Below are 19,998 nucleotides of genomic sequence, written 5' to 3'. Positions count from 1 at the left end.
CTGAGGTGCCACATCTCCCTGTCTCCTCGGTCCCTTCAGGGATGGCGACTCTGCCACTGCCCTGGGCAGCCTGTTCCAGTCCTTTATGACCTGTTCAGGGACGGAATGTTTCCTCATATCCAAGCTAAACTTCCCCCCTGCAGCTTGAGGCCATTTCCTCCACCACCAGTGGCTTTGGCTGTGCCGTTGGTCTGATCCTTACACCAGACTGGCCATCCTGTGGTTGTGAGGAGAGAGGAGGTCAACAGAGAAGAAAAAATCACTTGTGTTTCCACAGGTTCTGGTGATTTTATCACCTCTTTGGAGCTGGTTGTCATTCCTGGTGTGTCAGCCTGGCCAGGCAAGGGTGGGGGCATGTGGTACATAGAAGGAAGTCACTGCAGAGAAAACGGTCTGACCCTGTTCCCTGAGCTGGAGATACCACTGGAATTCACCTTTGAGCTGGAACTGTGTCCAGTCAGGCTGAGAATGAGGAAGGAAGAGAAATCCCACATGTGTTCCTTGGAGTGACATGGTTGGTGTGGAGGTTGCACAGGCACACACCTGATCTCCTGCCCTGGCCTGATCAATGCCCTCCTGTCTTTTCCCCTGCAAGCCCTGACATTCCTCCTTTCACATATTGGATTTTTTTTTCTTTATTGTAGGGAGGGGCAGAGGGTCGGGACAGTTTTATAGCAACTGTATTGATCTGTAAAATTTAATATAATCCCTGCACTTACTGTGTGATCGTTAAGGGGATGGAGAGCTGGTGAAACATATTTAAAAAGAAATATTTTTCAGTTTTATTTCCTCCCATGTTACTTTCTGAGTCTCTCTTCTCTTCCAAACCTGCTATCAATCTCCTGCTTTGCATCCCTTCGAAGATTTTTGACTGGATTGTCTCAACTTGCCTTTGATTTGATTCATTATTAGAAAGACACTTACTCAGTCTGGTCCAGTGCTAGATTCCTTCATCATTTCCTCAGCTGTCTTGCAGTCTCTGGCTCTGTGCAATTTGGAGTCTGCTGGGAATATCACTCCCTCTGTTTTTATCTCAGCTATATCTGGAGCTGCTGTTGCTGGAGGACCAGGTGGCCTCTGGGTGTCTGAAACCTCCCACTCCCACCGTGCCTGGTGCATCCCCATGTGTGTGGAGAGCAGCAGCACCAAGCTGTTTGACTGACATTCCAGTGAAGTCTGGGCAGGAAACTGGAGCAGAAAAATGACAGCTTGAGCTCCAAACTTATGCTAAATATCCTGATGCTGGAGCAGCCTTTTTTGGGTGCTGCTGAGTGGGGCTGCACTGCAGGTGAAATAACCTCCTCTGCAGAGTGACCTGTGCTGCTTTCTGCCTGATACCAAGCACAGGAATGTTACTGCGTGGGATCTTGCAGCTCAGAGCATGGGGAAGAGCAAACCCTGTGTGCCAGGAGGATGGAAAATCTCTGAGAGGCAGCCAGGGCTTCTTGGGGCTCACTCTGTGAGGAGGACGGGGCATGGCATGTGGAGTGAGGTTACTGTTCTACTGCCTCCTTATTTTGGAGAGAGAGAGCTGCAGCAAACTGAAAGGCAGCCACTATTGAAAATGATTTAAATTTTGACCAAATTGTCTCCTTTCCCCCTCCCTCCCTCTCTTTGCAGTCACTTTGAGCAGTGCCTTGCAAGAGCCACCAGAGCCTGCGGGCGCCTGGCGGCCTCTGCGAGATGCAGGGACTCTGACACTGATTTATATTTTGGTTAATTGTCTCCATCCATTAGTCTCCTCATCCTTCTCCTTGTTAAAGATGCAGTTGCTGCTAATGTCTGTAAATGAAACACATTTAAAGGCATTGCTCCCAGTCTGGATCTGGCATAACAGTCCCTGGGAGATGCCACCTCCTGAGGGTCTCAAGGTGGCCCAAAGGGACAGAGTGGCCTGGCCATCTGTCAGCCTCTGCTCACCCTCACTCAAAGGCCTGGTGTCAGAGGGGCCAAGAGTCTGACGTGTCTGCCCCATTTGTCTAATCCCCTCCAGGAGTCACTGCACCCCAGTGTGCTGGCAGGGCTGGCTCCAGAACTGAGCCTTCAGCAGCTCTAAGGGACTGGTTTGCTGAGATTGGGAAGAGGGAACTGGGGTGAGGGTCCAGCATGAGAAACAAGGGACAAGACAGGCCCAGAAGGAGTCTTGGAGCAACAGCTGCTGGCTTCAAACACTGCCAGTTGGAGGCTTACGGTGCTCAGGAAAGATGATTGTTCCCAGAAGTCAATCACAGGATTGCTGCATGTCTGGCTACCACAGCGGCCCTGCAAGGGCTGGCTCCTAATTCATTTATCCCTCCCAAGGGATGGCCCCAATTAGCAAATGTGACAGTTCAGTGGCAGTGCCTGTGATGGACTTCTCCTTGTTCAGGCCCAGGTTGGGGCTCATTAGCTGGGCTGGCTGGCAGGGCTGGCACAGCCTGGGCCAGCAGGGATGGCTCGGCTGCTGGGGCTGCTCTGCAGGTGCTTCTCTGCGGCTCCTTGGATGAGTCAGTGCATTGCTGTGGCATCATGGCCCAGACAGACACCTTCTGGTGTGGTTCTGTCCCCTGAGAGCCTGTTCCTGTCAGCAGCTCAGCCATGGAATGGCCACGGGTGGACCATTACGCTGCCATAATGGAGCAGCTCATCAGAGCAGAGCTTTGGGGAGACACAGGCCCAGTGAGTTCCATTAAACACAGACAGGGCAGCAATCAGGGCATTCGTGGAGAACATTAGCAGTGAGGGTTTTTCCCTTCCAGCAGTAATTTTTGCAGCCATTAGTTAGGACTCCTCATCACTGCTTTGCAGAACGAGCTCCGAGTATCAGAGCGTTGGGATGTGATGGGGAATTTTAGTCTCTGAGCTTTGCTCTGTATCTGAGCTGCAGTTATCCATGTTGTCCTGCCTGTACTCCCAGAGTTCTGCACCAGTGTTTGTTGGGTTGTGGTGTGAGGTATTTGAATGAGAAAGACCTTTTTTGTTGTTTCCCAGACCTAGCATGGGTCCTGCCTCCTACGCTGAACTCCCCTGCAGTGTCCCTTTGTTGCCAGTGGAACAGGTCAAGTTCTCAGTGTTTTCAGGAATCCCCTCCAAAGGTCAGGTGGCCATTTTGTTAGAGAACAGCTCTTATTTCATGTTACATCCAGTTAAAGGGGCCATTTGGACTTGGCCTTTACAGCTTTGTGGTTGGTGCTTGCAACATCCATGCCCTGAGCTGTGGTGCTCAGTGAACTGCTCTGTGGCTTAGGCAAAACCCTTATCACAGCTTTCCTGCATTCCTGGTAAATGGGTCTGTTGCTCCTGTGCCCTCTCTCTTCATTAGGATTTGAAAATTGCCCAAGCCATAATAATATCCAGCCACTTCTTGAACTGTTGCTTTTGGCAGCAGGACAGAGCCTTGTGGTGGGCTGGGAATCCTGTTGGATGGAAGCAGCTTGCAAGGGTTTAGGACATTGTTCTCAGTGGATAAAAGGGCATGGAAAAGGTGGGATGATACAAATGGCACGTTTGGTGGGATGGTTCCTTCTCCACTGCTACGTGCAACACAATAACAGACAAGCACTTGCACATCACCACTGGCAGCTTTACTCCCTCTTGAAGTGCCTTCCTTCCAAATTTTGCTGTTCTGGATTGAGGTTAATTGTGTTGGATTTAAAGTTTCAGACTCAAAAATCCTGTAGTGCTGCAAGATCTTTTCCAAAAACTTTTCCTACCAAAACAGCAGGATTGCCTGAGAAAGATCTTGTGATCAGAACTTTGATCATCCAGAGCCAGATACAGAAGAAAAGTCTTAGGAGACAGTCAGAAACACGGAGTCACTTCCCTCATGGAAAGGAAATCTGGATGTGGCCAACCCTCCATGTGCCCTCTGGAATCCTGACAGCGAGTTCTCATTTTCTACCCTTCATTTTACTACAAGAGCAAAACGTGATGCTGTGGGGAGGAACTGCCCAGCCAGCCAACATCAGAGCATGTTCCCCTGCAGCTTGGAGTCACACCTGTATTCCTGCAGGTCCCCAAACCCCAAGGAGAGCGTTGCCATGGCGACCTGCAGCCCTCCAGAAGACTATTTGTCTCCTCCTTGACCTTTCAGGAGATCTGTATCTTGCTCGAGCCCCCTTCTCTAATCCGGTTTTTAAAATATAATATTATGCCACTGGAAGGGATCAGACCTTTAATCTGATTGTGTTGCATGTGGCAGTGCATGGCTGGGGCTGCTGCCTTGGGGCACCCTGCAGGGCTCAGGGCAGTGTGGCTGTCCTGCTGGGGCTGCAGGTGAGCTCCAGGGGGAATCACTGCCCTTGGCACACAGATGGGCATCCTCTGCGTGGGAAGGACCAGCCCTCTCCAATCTCCTTGATGTGGCTCCTTCCATGGGGGGTCATGCAGGAGTGGGGCTTTTGTGGTACTTTGTTGGTATCCCCAAAGTGTGTGTTCTGGATCTTGACTTGAGGTCCTGCAAGCTGGATGTTCTGCCTGTTGTATTCCCTCCATGTCTGCCAGGTGGGCTTTGAGAAGTGCTGGCAGGGCCTCCTTCATAGGATGCAGCCACAAAAGTCTGCAGCCAACAGTTAGGACTGAGGAATAACAAAATAAGGGAATGGTCTAGTTTGGAAGGGACCTTAAAGGCTACCTTATTCCAACTCCCTGCCATGGGCAGGAACACCTTCCACTATCACAGGTTGCTCCAAGCCCTGTCCAACTTGGCCTTGAACACTTCCAGGGATGGGGCAGCCATAGTTTCTGTGGCCAACTTGTGTCAGAACCTCACATGGCTGGGGCTTGTGATGAGCTTCTCATCCACCAACACCAAGTCCTTCTCCTCAGGACTGCTCCCAGTCCAGTCTCCACCCAGCCTGTGTTGGTGCTTAGGACTGAGGAATTGGGGACCAGTTAGAGCGAATTGGAACAGGGAGCCAGCACTGGCACTGATGGGACACAGGTGCTGCCTGTTCCACACAGCTGCAGGTGTTTGCTGGGTGTCTGGGTTGCTCTGGGAGGAGCACAGGGCTCAGGGTGCAGTCTGCCTGCAGGAGGACAACTTTGCAGGTTGCTGTTTTCCCTGGAGAAACGTGCTAGGCTGTTCCTAGGATTTTTATGGAAAAGGAAGGAGGTGGGTGTTGGCCTTTTGTGGGTTCTAGAGCTGGTTGTGGTGATGGTTTGGCTGAGCTGCTCCCTCAGGGTGAGGGGAAGGGAGAGCCTGAGCAGGACTGAGTTGTGAGGGGTTTGGTCAGTCTGGAGTTATAACTGATGTTTCTCAACTTCTGGTGTCCTAAAGCCTGTGGTAGTGCAATGGCTTTTGTCCTGCTGGGCCAGGACAAAGTTCTAGGGCTGAGAAAGCAGCTGCAGTGGTGCAGTTGGGGTACTGAATGTGCAGAAAAAGGTGCTTTCTGAAAACTGGTGTTATCTGGACAGAACTCTCCTTCCCAGGTACATCACTGACAACTGGTGGAATACTGGAAGAACTGAAGCTCCATTAAAAGTTAAACTTTTGCTCCCTTTATTAAACAGCATTGGGATGAAAGCAGTTAGTTGGACTTTGCTCTGTGGAGGTTCAGGAGGGTCTCTTGTTAAAATTCCCTGTGTTTATTTACTCTGTTGTGCAGTCCTGGGTGAGGAGGAAGAGGAGGAGGAGGCAGAGCTGTCAGCTGCAGAACCAAACTTTGGTGTTTTATTCTGTTATTCCAGCATGGTGATAGAAAGTCCTGTGTGTTTTAGCAGAGCCTCCTGTAAGTGTGCCCCTTGTTAGAGGTCACACAGTGCCTGCAGTCTGATTACAGCTGTGTGGAGCTGCTCTGCTGGGCCAGCTTGGCCCCCAGTGTTTTAAAAACTGCTTAAATCCTTCACCTATGCAGAAATATCTCAATTTTTCATAAAAATGTGCAGACCATTCATTCTCTTTTCTCCTGCTAAGGCTGAGCCCCAGCCCTGTGCTACCTCCTGTTGTGCCAGGGGTACAGTGAGCCCAGAACACAAAGGCAGGCTCTGCTGCAAACCTCCAGTGCACCAAGGCAAAAGGAACAACTCCTGGGGACAGTTTGATGTGTTAAAAGCTGTCTCAGCCTATTTCCTTTATCTTGAGACTTTCTTCCCTTTCCTCTCAATGTCACCTTGCTGCTCAGTTTTCCTTCTGCAAAGGCATTCCAGCGAAGTCGTGTTTTCCTGGGATTCTGCCTAATTGTGTGGGTAGAGTGAGTGGAGTTCAAAGCCTGTCACTGTGCCTGGGAGCCCTGTGGTACCTGCTCCTGTGTGGAGTCATGACTTGCTAATGCACCTTTGCACACTGGGATGATTTTAATTTTAAGGCCATGGAAAATCTCGTAAAACCACAAGATTTTTGGGCAATTAAAAACACCACTTCTGGTGTGGTAACGTTTCCTTGCACGTGATTTTGTTTTTATTGGATATATCACAATGTTCTGAGTTTTGGAGAATCCAGTGCTTGTTAAGGAGCTGCTTTTCCCCACGAGGAGAGGGAGTTGCATTTTAGTGGTGGATCAAACAATTCCTTCTGGTGGCCACACACTGTTTACAGTGCGTTGGGCTCGATTGGGATGCAAGACACTGTGCAAATGCAAAGATGTAATTATCCCATTTTTCTCTTCCCCCTGCTGCCTCTCTCCCCCTGCACTCCTGGCTCCTCTCCCCGCCCTTTCCTCAGAGTTGTGCTGATGGCAGCGTTTATCTGCATTTGTCCTCTGTCCCTGACATCCAGTTATTGATTGGCATGATTAAAAAGAACTGATAATCACTTCACATTAATCCCATAAATGACTTAAGACACCAAAATATTTGCATAATGCATCTTAAAAGGTGGCAGCTAAAAGAGGATAAGCCCCAAAACTGCTTGGCACAGGAGAAATGGGCTTCCCACTCACCTGTGGGCTTGCTTAAGTAATTAGCCTTGTGCTTGCATAAGGAGGAATCTGAACTGGTTTAGCGGAGGAGGATGCACTGGGTGCTCAGAGGCTTTGGGAGCTGAGCATCCCATCCCTCCTGGCAGCCGAGCCCGGGGCGGGGGGAGCCGCGGGATGTGGCAGCGCTGCCGGAGCTGCAGCCTGTGAAAATCTGGAGCCAGACGCCCGCTGAAAGTACCTCTGTCTAAAGACTTTCTGTCATAAACTTATCTGATTAGCAGAGAGCTAGACGACAGATTAGCCCCTGCTCTGCAGCCCCAGCCCCGGGCTCCGGGAGCGTCTCGGGAGCAGATCCAGGAGCTCCTGGGGCTGGAGCTGGAGGTGGGGGCGCAGCAGGTGGGCAGGAGGTGGGGGGATAAGAGAGGGATATTTAAAGGAAGATCAGTGCTAGGTAATTCTGCAGATAATGCACCCTCCGTGCTGCCCTGCTGCTCGCAGGTGAGGACACTGTGCCACCAGTGCGTTGGTGTCATGTGCTGTGTGTCACAGCAGCACAGAGTGGGTGCACTTGGCATGTGAGTAGAGCCTGGGAGGGAGCTGTGGCTGGGGGAGGGAGGGCAATATTGCTAATACGGGGAATTTTTTGTAAGTGTCTCTGGTTCTTCTGGCTGTCGCCTTCCATTCAGAGAGAGTGGGGAGGAAGAAAAATAGCCACCTTTAGGCTGGGATAAGCACCTTGTGCTGGAAGGCTTTGGGGTTTAACACACTGCAAACAAACAAAAGGGAGACGTTCCAGCATTGCCAGTTAGTGTCGTGTTTTACCTTGTTCTTCTCCTCACTGTTTGTATATCATTTATTCAGAAATACTTTGCAAGTGGATAGCAGTTTGTAGGCAAAAGCATTTGCCACTGAACTGCAGTGTCTGCTACAGTGAATGTTTTTGTGTTCTCCCTCTCCATAGAAGGAAAAGAAATAGAAAAAAGACTAAAGTCGCCTACTTAGCAGCAATCTGATGCAAGGATAACAGGCAAAATAATGCTGAATTGCTCTAACACATTGTCTTTTCCCAGAAGGAAGAGCATTGTTTCAGATCTGTTAGAGGGAAGAGTTGAAAATTAGTTTTGTAAATAAATCTGTACCCTCAGCTCTGAGTAATGCTGATGTTCGGGCTCATGGTGGGTTTCTCTCTAAAGAGAAAAACTATTATTCAATCAAATCAAATAGTCTTTTGTTCCAACAGTGATGGAATGGAAAAACTTAGTTTTTTGAGAATAGAAGGGTGGCAACTGATAGAAAACTATCAGTTATTTCAGTTCAAGTTTCCTATTAATTCTGGAACAGACCTGCCAATTCCTGCACTTTCAGTTTTTCCATCTTAGATGTAAGTTCTGGCCCACGCAAGTTATATCTGGCAAAACTGGAATGAGGAGCTCTGGCAGCTGCAGAGTCCTTTATGGGAAATGAGAGTGCTGGCTGGGAAGGACTTTGCACTCCCCAAAACTAGAGGAGGTTACCAAGAGACCTGGTGGGTAGGAGGGGGAGCCTTTCTTGGAGCACAGCAGTGTCAGGGGCAGACAAAGGGCTGCACACACACACAGAGATGCTCACACACACACACACAGAGAAATCAATTATGTGGTGGCAAATGGGATTCCCTTAACTTGGTGCTTTTCTGCTCTGTTGCAGCCGTGATAACGACCTCTCCACTATCATCTCCAACCTGCACCAGAGCCGCCAGCTCGTTATGCCAGAGAGCCAGAGCCGCTGTGAATTCAAGAGGAACAGCATCGACGTGGGCCTGGGGGCAGCAGGTAAGGAGCTGGGGCAGGTCCTGCTGCTTGGGCTGCCCTCACTTCCCTCCTCTCCCCTTCACTCCCTCCTTCGTTTTCGTGTTACCCTTTGTGAGCTGTGTGAAGGCTTTTAATATTCTGGCTGAAGATTAAGATGGAAAGGATTTTGTGGTGGTGGTAAAGTCCTTTTGAGATCCCAGCCCTGTGTGTTGTTCTCCAATCTAGTGGTCTGTGCTAAAGTACTGGCAAAGGAGTGAAATGTCCCCAGGGTTAGTGCCAAGTGAAGCAGAAAGGCCTTGCAGAGAGCATGATTTGATTTGTAATTTCATTAATCAGAGGCTCCTCGTGCTGCTGCTGTGCCTGCCAACTCCTCTGGGATGGGATTGTTTGGTTTTGTGGTGCTACCTGGCTGGTTTGGGTAGTTCAGTTGGTTTCAGCTTACATGGAGACACCAAAAATGCTCCTCTTGGATCCTGCCCTGTGCCTGTTGGGATGTCAGTGAGGGAGTGTGGGCAAGGATGCTCTGGTGGCAGCTGTGCACCAGTCAGCAAGTGAAGCTCTGTGATAATCTGGGGATCTGTTGATTGCAGAACCTGCAATTTGCCCAAGACCCTAAATAAATGTTGAGGGAACTGGGATTTATGTTAGTTTTTAGGTTGAATTCTTTTTATACTGAGTGATCCCTGTCCCTCCCATCAGGGTTGGATCTGTATGTGTGTTGTTGTTGGCCTTTCCTGAAAATCTGTCTGCTTGTGGATTTGTTCATATTTTTTGTTAGCCATTCTGTTGATTGTGTAAATTAACCCCAAATCTGAAGGGAACACCATATCTAACACCCTTTGAGAATGTCTTTGGAGGGTCCTCAGGAGCACAATAGGTACCTGGTTTGCCTTTTGCATGAGGTTGAACCCTTTCCAGAAAGGTTCCTCCTGCCTGCAGTGGAATTGTCCTGATGTGACTACTCAGGTGAAGTGTTCAGTGCCACAGGTGTGTTGTGCTGAGCTGGGGGATTTGTGATCTGTCTGTAAAGCAGCCATGGGCAGCTCCCAGTCTTTGCTTTCACAGCTGAATCTCAATATTCTTATCATTAACAGACTTCCACAGCCCTTTTCTTACACAGCTCCAAGAGCCAAGTTGGCCAGAGATATATTTTTCTCTATGACTTTGTTTGAGTCTCAGCTGCCCCTGGATGTCAGAGTGGGTTTTAATATTGTTTGCTTTACAGAGGAACTGCTGGGCTTGATCAGTGTTGCTGGAATTCTTTAAGATCCACAGCATTCCAGAAACCCAAAGGGGGATTCTCATTCCCATCAGTAGAAAAGATGAGATGTAGGAGTCCTCATTCTGATTTGTTAGAGTTGATGTTTGAGGTTCTCTGGTTAGTTTCTTAACCTTAGAAACAGTAAGAAGTGGCTTCAAATTGTGCCAGGGAAGGCTTAGATTTGATAGTATGAAAAATTTCTTCATAGAAAGGGTTGGAAAGCATTGGAACAGGCTGCCCAGGGCAGTGGTGGAGCCACCATCCCTGGGAGTGTTCAAAAAACATGTGGATGTGGCACCCAGGGATGTGGTTTAGTGGTGAACATGGTGGTGGTGGGTTGATGGTTGGATTGGTGATCTTAGAGGACTTTGCCAACCTTAATGGTTCTATGAAATAGTCAAGGAATGTTTGAGCAGTGAAAGAGAAGAGGCTCATGCACACAAGAGGCCACCAACCAAGTCACAAAGCTCTTCAGGACAGGATGAATTTGGTGTGTCTAACAAGAGTTGATCTGCAAAGGAGCAGCATGGAGGGGATGGTGGGGGGATGTCACATCTCAGGAACAGTTTAACTCTGATTTTCCCCTCTCTCTGGAGCCAGCCCTCTCTCCAGACTGGTTTGATGAAGGGAAGACTCATTTGCCAAGGTCTGTGCAGAAGCTGCCAGCTCTGACTGCAGAACATGTGCCCAGCTGGTCCCTGTGTCACCTCCCAGACACAGGTCAAGGGAACAGAAACAGAATGTGCTGGGATTTGTAGCTGGTGCTGGTTGTTGGTTTGTGTCTTGGTTCTCTTTGTTTTTGCTGGCAGGGAGAAACAACCAATTGCTCCATATAGAATTTGAAGAGAGTGTTGGGTTAGTCTGAAAGACTGGTGGTTGTTTAAACCACTTAGTTGCAACAATAAGAGGAAAAGAGCCTTGCCCCCAGTTGTTGTCTGCTGTTTGCACTGTGTGCCCTCGAGAACAATACTGTGTGTTTGTGTTATGAGAGTCTTTCCCCTCCAAAAGGCATCTGGAGATAAACAATGCTGAATAAATGATGTTAATGCCATTATGTTCCTGCATCACTCACCTCCATGAGCTGCAGTGCTCTCAAAGGCAGTTGGGAGCTGCTGCTAAAATGGTTTCTGTTGCTGCCTTATGGTTGGGAGTTGGGCACGTGGTCCCAGTCAGGAGAGAGCTGGAGGCTCCAGAGGCTGTTCTGAAGCTCCAGCTGCACATCCCCTGTGTGAGAGGTGAGTGTGTGCTGCTGGAACAGGGTTCACCAGGGTCTGTTCCTTCTTGGCTCTGGCTGAGGTTGAGCAGAGGACTGAGAACAAGAGCAGCACAAATGGAAGAGATCTGCTTGTTGCAGGGCTCGTGGGGGTAGCAAGAGAGGTGAAGCTGGTAGGGTTGGCTGGTTTATGATTAATTCTGTGAGGGAATTCCCTGATTTATAGTTAAAACCAGGATTAGAGGCAGTGCTGTAGTTTTGAACAGCATGGACTGGAAAATGAAAAGTATTACCGGATCTTTAATGGCCTTTGAAATGGAGAAAGGGGCTGAAATTAATGAAAAATAATTGTGTATAGTTAGTTCTGAGGCTTTATGACTTCTGGGAGATAAAAGAAACTAGAGCCAGGGTTCAGGCTGAAGCTGGGCTGATGTTCAGATCACAAGGGGCTGAAAAGACTGACTGGAACAAATAAGACCTTTGGTTGGAAGAGCAGCACTGATTAATATCCTTGGAAGGCTTATGGATAACTTTTAAGTGAAAACAGGTCAATTTATGTCAATGGTGATGGTTATATTTGGGAAAAGAGAGACTGAAGAGGTTAGTTTGGGACAGCAGAAGCTGAAAGAAAATAAATAACTGTGTCCTGAAGGACTCAGATGGAGTTTGGCTCTGCCTAGAGCAGGATTTAGTAACCCTCTTGGGTTGTGCAATAACCCACAGTGGTGGGCACGAGGTGTTTGGAACAATAAACCCAATACTGAACCTCTAAAGGAAATGCCAGTGCAAAATTCTATAAGAAAAGGCAAAAACCTGCTCCAGGTGGTGGTTCTCAGGGAGAACCTGGAGCCCTGGGCTGGCAGGGGTGGCTGAGCCTTTTGCAAGGCCAGCAGAAGTTGGTGGCCAGACCTGTGTGCTGATAAAATCTAATTGCCCTATTGATTGGCTTTGGAGCCACTGTCAGTGGGGAATGATTGAGATATTTGTGTGTGTGGTGTGTGTGGGCTCTGTGTTTCTGCTCCAGCTCCACTGGGGACCCTCAGGTGTTGCAGGGATCTCTTAATCATGGAGCAAACCTGCCTGTGCTGGGCCTGCAGCACCACAGATCCATCACAATTACCACTGAGGCACTGGGATTCCTCAGGTCCCAGGGGATCCTGGGGTTTGGGAAGAGCTGCCCTGTTTGTAACTCAGAATTCTTAATTAGACAGGGAGATCCATCTCACTGGTTGGGATTTTACCCATCTGGACCCTCTCACACTATTCTTCCTTCTCATCTGGGTTGACTGGTGGCAGTGTCATGTCCTCAGACTTTGAAGAATAGTTGTATTTCTGCTTTCTCTGCCTCTCTCTGTGCCTGGGAGTGGAGGGGCTTGTACCTGCAAAACAGAGAGCTCTGGTCTTCACAGTCCATGCATAAATGCCTGTCCTCCAAATGGTTGTGCAGATGTCAAGGGTTTGTTGCTTCCAGCACAGATTGAAAGAGCAGTAAGTTCTTGTGGAGGACCAGAGAGTGGAGTGTCAGGACAAGGCACTTGCCTCTCTGACATCTCTGATGCTCTTCATTGGAAGTCTGGGTTAGGTGTCTGCATTGGGCTTCCAACCAGCTGCTGCCTTTAATCTCCTCTCACTTCCCTTGCCAGTATTGGACCTTTTTTATAATTTATTTACTTATTCTTGAAACCTGGGACTAGCTAACCCAGCTGCTGGGAGGTGAGGTTGGGTTTTGGGCAGAGAGACACTCCCTTTCCAGAGAAGAGAGGTGAGCAGACACTTGGGTACTGCCAGTCTGCAGGACTGCAGTTGTGGGGAACATCTGTAGAACCCACCTGGAAAAATAAGCTTTGGTGATTCCCAGAACATGAAAGGTCTCTCCTCATCTGACCCTGCAGATTGATTTTCTGCTCTGTCCTTCTCTTGTGGTGGTGCTCTGCTGTTGGGAAATGCTGGAGATGCTTTCCTTGATGCTAATTAAATTGCAGTCACAATGGGAATAAGTGATGTGCCAAGTGGAGGGAGAGAGGAGAGGTACATCTGATGGAGTCTGTGCTTCCTCAGGAACAGACAAGAGGCAGCTGCAGTGGGGAGATTGGGTAAGAGGCTTAGGAACATCTGGAAAGGTGGGGAAGTGTCTTCCAGTGCCTCAGGGGGAAGGAAGGGGAGGGCAGGGCAGGCAGGAGCCCAATGAGAGTGTGAAAGTCGCTTCCAGAAGGATCAGATAAAGGTGAGGCAGCAGCCAGGGCACAGCACTGGCACTGCAGAGGGTTTACCTTGAGAGCAGATGATGGCACAAGGAGCTTTAATCTTAATTGAGAGAGAGACACACACACACACACAAGGATGAGCAGAGCCAGGGCTGCCTGACAAAGGCACAGCAGCAAAGCTGACGGTTTGCACATCAAACAGGGATTTAGAAGCCTTCTAAGCAGCTCGTGGTGTGGCTGTAAACAAGTCCAATCCCCTCTATCCAGTTTGGCTAATGCAGTCTGCCAGGGGGTGGGGGAGGATGGAGGAGCCTCCTGGGGCTCTGTGGCTCACAGAGACAGCACAGGTGCCTTCCCCCCCTGTGTGTGTGCAGTGCACATTGCTTTAGGGTTTGAACAAGCAGGTTTTGCAGTAGTGTCCTGGTCCCAAGGCTCTGAAGTAATTCCTCTCCTGCAAAAAAAACCCCTGTTAATTTCTGCTCTTTCTCTCCTCAAATACCCCTCTGTTCTGCAGTGCCAGATTTCATGACTTTCCAGTTGCAGTAGGACTATTTGCATGGATAGAAGTGGAGGAATCAGGCTCACTGATGCTAGAGGAAGGTGGGTAGATCTTCCCTGTCTTCCTTCTGCCCCTTGTGACTAGAGGGAGTTGCCTTGATGTCAATATTGTCTGAGAGGGCACATAGTGGAGCTGTGGCAGAGCATCAGATCTCACTCCAAACAGTGAGCAAATCACTGTGGTTCTGCAAATAATATTTGGGACTGCTCATGGATTCCAGACCCCTTCCCCAGTGATTAGAAGCTTCCTTGACTGTGGTGTGAGGAGCAGCAGAAGGTCAGCTTTCCACTGGTGCAGAGCTCCCAGACAGGTTGGACTTTTCCTTGGGCTTATTGGTTCAACATTAAGGAAGTGACAAACCCTGAGAGCCTTTGGCCTCAGAGCAGTGTTGTCCTCACTGTTAACCTGCAGTGATTCCCATGGAAATCCCAGATGGTGGGGGGAACAGGATACTTGTGTCACTTGAGGAGTCCCACTTCAGGAGTCCTGCTCTGTTTTGGAGGCCAGGTGTACCTGATGCTTTTGCAGTCCTGAAAAGTCAGTTTTCATCCCCATGTCTCTCAAACATCATGAAAGACATTTCTCTCCTCTCTCTGTGAGGTGACTTGTTCTGTATTAACCCTCCTGTCTCGTCTTTCCACTTGATGCTCTGGTGACTAAGTGAGGGAGAAGGAGAAATTTTAGGAGTGAAGTCTAAAGAGATTCACATTTAGGAGCTGGAAATTTTTATTGACAGGGCTGTGCTTGCAGCTCACAGAATGGATCTGGTTGTCTCACTTATCCCTAAATTCTGAGTGCCTGCCATGGAGGCCTTCCCAGTGACCTCACTTGGCTCTGCACTGAGACCCAGAGCTTTCATCTGCAAAGGAGGAGTTAATATTGGGGATGAAAAAGGACTGGGCTCAAGGATGTTGCAGCTAATGGTTGGAGACAGACTCGCAGGGAACGGCTGTTCTCGGAGCGTGTGATAATGAGCTGGGATGCAGACATGTTTTCATTTGACTAAGCCAAACAACAGAAAAAAAATAGCAGCAGCCTTTATTGGACTGCTGCCTTAAATTGAGCAGAAAATCAGCACCAAATGGGCATCCAGGAGCTGCAAGCCCAGGCACTGTTGTTTACGTATTTTACCATGAAGGACAATTGTTTACCTGGCAACATGAGGGTTGAGGCTCTGTCAGTGCCCTTCATCTTCCTGGCTTGGAGCTGGAGCATTGTCCTCTTTTTGTGCTCTATTTAAGTTCATTTTTATTTCTCCTGAAGCCTTGCAGGAGTGGAAGGTCACCAATGCCCTTTTGTAATAGAAACAGAGATCTTGGGAGATGAAGGGAGAAATGGGAAAACCCAACATGGAAGTGTTTCCTTCTGCTGTGCCCTGCAGCTGCACTGGCAGTGGAGGTTGGTGTGAATGTCAAGGTTTTATTCTTGGCTTTGCCACTGTGGAGGAAGAAGGAGCTGAGGCAGTTTAGTGCCCTGTTCTTGGAGTTCAGTAAACTTGGGGTTGTTAAAGTTGGAAGAATTCTGTCTAAGACATCTCTCTCTAGGATCATTGATCTCTAGGATGGCTCTGCAAGCACCTTTGGAAAGGTTACTGGGGCATTTTCAAAGTGTTTCTCCCTCAGTTTTAGGAAGGGGGTGCCACAGCTAGAGTGGGCTCACCATGGCAGCTTGAGTGTCCTGGTACCCTCTGTGCCTGGGGAGAACAGTCTGGACAAGGAGTCTGGCACTCCCTGGAGTTGGATCCACCAACTCATGGCCAGTGCATGTTGCAGCTTTGAAACTGAAATAAACACTGACTCCTCCTGCATTTCCTTGCAGCTCTGGGAAGAGCAAGATTATCCTGCTTCCAAAAATAACCTCTTCCCACCCCCTGCCTCCACCTCCTTTGCCAGGTGCCTCAGAGGCAGCGAGTAAGGAGCTGCAAACAGATCACTGCTGCTGTGACATCTCCCTGATGTTATATATAGAGATCCAGCGTGGGTTGTCACAAGTGCCTTGTCCACTCTCACTGCTGGGTGGCAGAGCTGGCAGGTCAGACCCTGCCACCAGCCAAGCTGATGCTTCAGAGCCAGGGTTTGGCACTGCTCCAGCCCCAGTGTGTGTGTGTATCTGTGTCACCAGGTCTGGGTGCTGTGCCTCAGTCCTGCAGGGCCTGGCTCCTGCTCCTGCTGCACAGGGGGATGGCACCATGCCCCAGGAACCCCTCAGAGCTGTGTGACTGCAAAGCTCTTGATGGGATGCAGGAGCAGGCACTGAGCTCCTGCTCTGCTCCCTGTTTCTTCCAAGCAGTAAGTGGCTCACAGGTTGGGAGATGGTCCTGGCAAAGGGAAAGGGGTGCAGGGACCTGTGAGTGGGAGAGCTGTGTCAGAGGAGACATGTGGAAATGCTGACCCAGCCTTTTGGATGGATGGACTTGAGAGAAGTCCACTAGAAAAGAAGACCTGCCCATGAGCACTGGGCATTTACAGCCCCAGGGCAGGCAAACCTGCCAGGCAGTGTGTGACCCTGTGACAGCCTTTGCTTGATGCTCTGCCAGCTCAGTCCCTGTTCCAGCCCTGCTCCAGCACATGTGCCCTCTGGCAAAGCTGGACTGCCTGGCCTGATCCAGGGGAAATGGGAAAGAAGATGACAACTATTACTATAATTTGTGAAAGGTCATGTATTGGTTTGGATTTTTTGCCTCCTCCTGTCCCTGCATGTAGGAGTAAGCCCAGGTTTCCCCACAGGGGCACAAGTCCTTTCCCTTTCCTGAGCATCTTTGATGACTTTCTGTGGTTATTGACCTCTTCAGTGCAAATCAAGGAGATGGGTGGGATTCTCAAGGGTTAAGTTGGGTGTGTATCTCTGTGGGGAACTGGAATCTGTCCTGATGATGCCCTCTCCCCACATACAGCTTGTGATTTCAGACCTGGTCAGAGTCAGCAGTGTCAATGCTTTATGTCAGACATGAACAGACTTGGGAAGAGTTGTCCAAGGATGGAGGTTTGGGCACTGGAAAGATTTTACTAATGATTTGCTGTGAGCAAGCAGAGGGTCAGCTGCCTATTTCATTAATTTTTCATCTCTGCACAATCTTTTTGTTGCCAGTTCCTTTTTTTCCCCTTGCCCTTCTCCCCTTTTCCTGCTCTTTTCCCTCCTCCTCATATTTCTTTGGATCTCACACCCTTTCCCCCCCACTTCCTTTTCCATTCCTAATCTCCATCTCACAGACACATCCTTCTTCCTTTCCATTTCTCTTCCTCTTTTATTTCCCTTGTCCTGGTCCCTGCTCTCCCTTCCCCACCCTCCCTCCATCTCCAGCTCCTCGGGAAGAAGACAATTTGAAGGCTTTCCGCTCTGCTCTCAGCTGAGAGGCTCCTTCCCTCAAGCCAATCAATGGCAGCCTTTCAGCCCCACTGGGGCTTGGCAAACATTAGATCAATAAGTTATTAGCACCATTCTGTCAGCTGTAATGTGGAGATTGATCGGGGCCGGGGCTCCTGCTTGCTGCCTGGCACTTCCCCAGCCTGATAAAGATGACAGATTAAGGGAATAAGAAAAAGGAATTAAGGAGTCTGGCTGTCAAAGCTGTCACGGGCTGGAGGAGCTGTTTTTTTCAGGGGCTGAATGAGTGCAATTGGACATTTAAATGGTGCTAAGGGGGTGTACAGCACCACCAGCAGCTCTGTTGGAAATCACTGTCCTCAGCCTTGGCTGCTCTGAAGAAATGCTGGGAGGCTTGTGGAAGGAGCAGCCAGGGAGGTGGAATAGCTGGGCTGGGGCTTGGAGGGAATACCAGGCTTCTGGCACAGGCCACGTGCAGGTGGAACATCCAGGAGCCTGTGGGGAAATGGGAATGCTGTCCCTGCCATGTGGCGTGGTTGGGTGATGGGTGGCATTCCCCAGGACTCAGGGAGGTATCTGTGTCAGAGGAATGGTGCCAGTTTTCATGGCTCTTTATCACAGACATGTAAACTGAGCCCCAACAATCTTTGCCCAAGAGGTTTGTGGTCGTAGAATCACAGAATGGGTTGGGTTGGAAGGGATCTGAAAGATCATCTCACTCTACCCCCTGCCACAGGTAGGACACATTCCACTAGACCAGGTTGCTCCAACCTCTGTCCAGCCTGGCCTTGAACACTTTCAGGGATAGGAAGTTCTCAAGGTCTTGGGGCAACCTGATCCTTACTGGAACTGTGCTTAGGTCTTCTGATTTATCAAGCTTTCCCCTTCTCATGTCTCATCTACAAGAAGATGCTCCTTTCTACAGCAAGAAAATCAGTCTCCAAAAGGCCTGGACTTCCAGCCCACACTCCCATCCTCATTCTTTAAATCTTTTCTGGAAGAAAGTGGGGATTCACAAGTTTGTGACTGCTAAAAAGCCTCTCTGCAGCATATAAAATTAATTCAGATTTCTCTCTTAAGTGCAGTATATCCTTTCCATGAGCGTTTTTCATACTATGAATATTTACCACCTTTCTGAGGCTTGGTGCAGGCTGTAAAAATGAATTTTGTAAGAACCTGGGAGACAGGGGGATGTTGGTGCACCTTCTCTAATAAACAGCCTCATTACAGACAGGCAGGAGGATGACTCCAGCATCACCTGTACCTTCCTCACTCTTTGGGGACTGAAATATTGGACAGTCTTTTCAGGTGCTTTGCTCCAGCAAGGCAAATGGAGTGAGCATGAGGAGGTGGGAAGGAGCAGGATAGTGTGGATGGTAGGAGGAAAGGCAGATGGCCTTGGCAGTGGTTAGAGCTGAGGAAGGGGATGCAGGCTGCTTCCCATGCCAAGGAGAGGATGGTTGGTGTGTTAGACATTGGGAATTCTTCCACTCAGCTCCCTCTTTCGTGTGTGCTGTGGTCAACTTGTATTTAGGAAGGGGTTAATGACACCTTTGGAGTGTCCCTGGGTAATGCATTGAGATCAGCAAGAGATGCTCACTCACTTCTGCCTCTTGGAGTCCTTCTCTGCTGCTGAAAGGAGCGACTGCACAACCAGTCTGCCAAAGTTCTCTCAAAGTGAGCAGGAAAGAGGAAAACCTTCAATTACTCAATATTGCATCCTCCTTGCTTTGTATTAAGAGCCCATTCGTGTGTCCCATTCCTCCCCCTCCTTTGCTTCCTGTTTTTCTTCCTGTTTCCAAGGTGCTCTTGTGACAGGGAACTTGAAGTGTGATGCTTAAGGAATGTTTGCAGGCACCCTGGTCTGGGCTAAGGACAGTCCTGAGCCAGGAGGGCCCCCCTTGCCCTGCTGTTTGTGCTGCAAGCTGCCACAGCAGCCAGCAGAAGGATCCTCCTGTGCTGGAGCACTTGCAATCTAAATCTCAATGACATCCAGCAAATAGATAAAGATGTGGAGACATAAAGGAGCAACGAGATAACCCAGTGCAGTAACTAAGGCTTGAAGCCTGCTGCCTGCCATGTCCCTAAACCCATTAAGCTGGGAGGAGGAGGATGCCTTTATTCTGCAGCTGGTTTGACGTGCCCTTTGCAGACATCCAGCGCTATTCCCTCCTTCCATGCTAGAGCTGTCCCTGCCCCATGAGCTGGCATGCCACTTGTATTGTTCTAGGATTCCCAAATCCCAGAAGCCCACTCACTGCTTCCCTTCCCCCAGCTTCCCCAATATTTTTTTTCCCATTCTTGTTGCCCTCAGTTAAATTATGGCCCGTTATTCCCATGACCTTGTGCTTCACTCTGCCTTTGTTCCATCGATTCCCGCTGGCAAGGGCCGGTGCCGATTCCACACTCCGTGAGCAGGGACTGCCTTTGTTGGGAGCAGCTCTGGGCCTGCTGAGACCCTGCAAGCTGGGGCAGCTCCTTACAAAGGCAAGCCCATGGCTGTGGAAGTGAGTCTCCAGGGTCCCCACAAACCTGTCACAGTCGGCACAGGGACAGGCTGAGCAGCTCTGGAGTTGTGTGAGCAGAGCAGCTCCTCTGGTGGGAGCCTGTTTGTGCCAATGGGAAGGGGAGAACTGAATACATGGAGATGCTGCCAGGACATTTCAGGCTGGTCAGTGGGGATTGCCATCTTTGGGGTTTAATTTTGATGGGGGAGTTAAGAGGAAGGGAGGATGTGTTGTTCCTCTTAAAATAATGTGAAAGGAGGTGGAAAAAGGACTCTGGTCTTGTTAAATGTTGGTTATCTGAGCC

General features: G+C 49.4%; 1 protein-coding gene across 8 annotated transcripts in view; it reads left to right on the top strand.

The window, feature by feature from the left end:
- The window catches only part of SAMD11 (sterile alpha motif domain containing 11), a 104,347-nt gene that overhangs the window by 46,059 nt on the left and 38,290 nt on the right, over window positions 1–19,998 (top strand). For all 8 annotated transcript variants that reach the window (XM_071575519.1, XM_071575520.1, XM_071575517.1 and 5 more), the window contains one exon: window positions 8,523–8,647. In XM_071575519.1, coding sequence (XP_071431620.1) covers window positions 8,523–8,647 — 125 coding nt within the window. The remainder of the gene's footprint in view (window positions 1–8,522; window positions 8,648–19,998) is intronic.

Source organism: Pithys albifrons, chromosome 22 (genome assembly GCF_047495875.1).
Source record: "Pithys albifrons albifrons isolate INPA30051 chromosome 22, PitAlb_v1, whole genome shotgun sequence".
NCBI classification, from domain to species: domain Eukaryota; kingdom Metazoa; phylum Chordata; class Aves; order Passeriformes; family Thamnophilidae; genus Pithys; species Pithys albifrons.
Note: the sequence above shows the minus strand (reverse complement) of the source record. Positions and strands in the feature narration are given on the sequence as shown.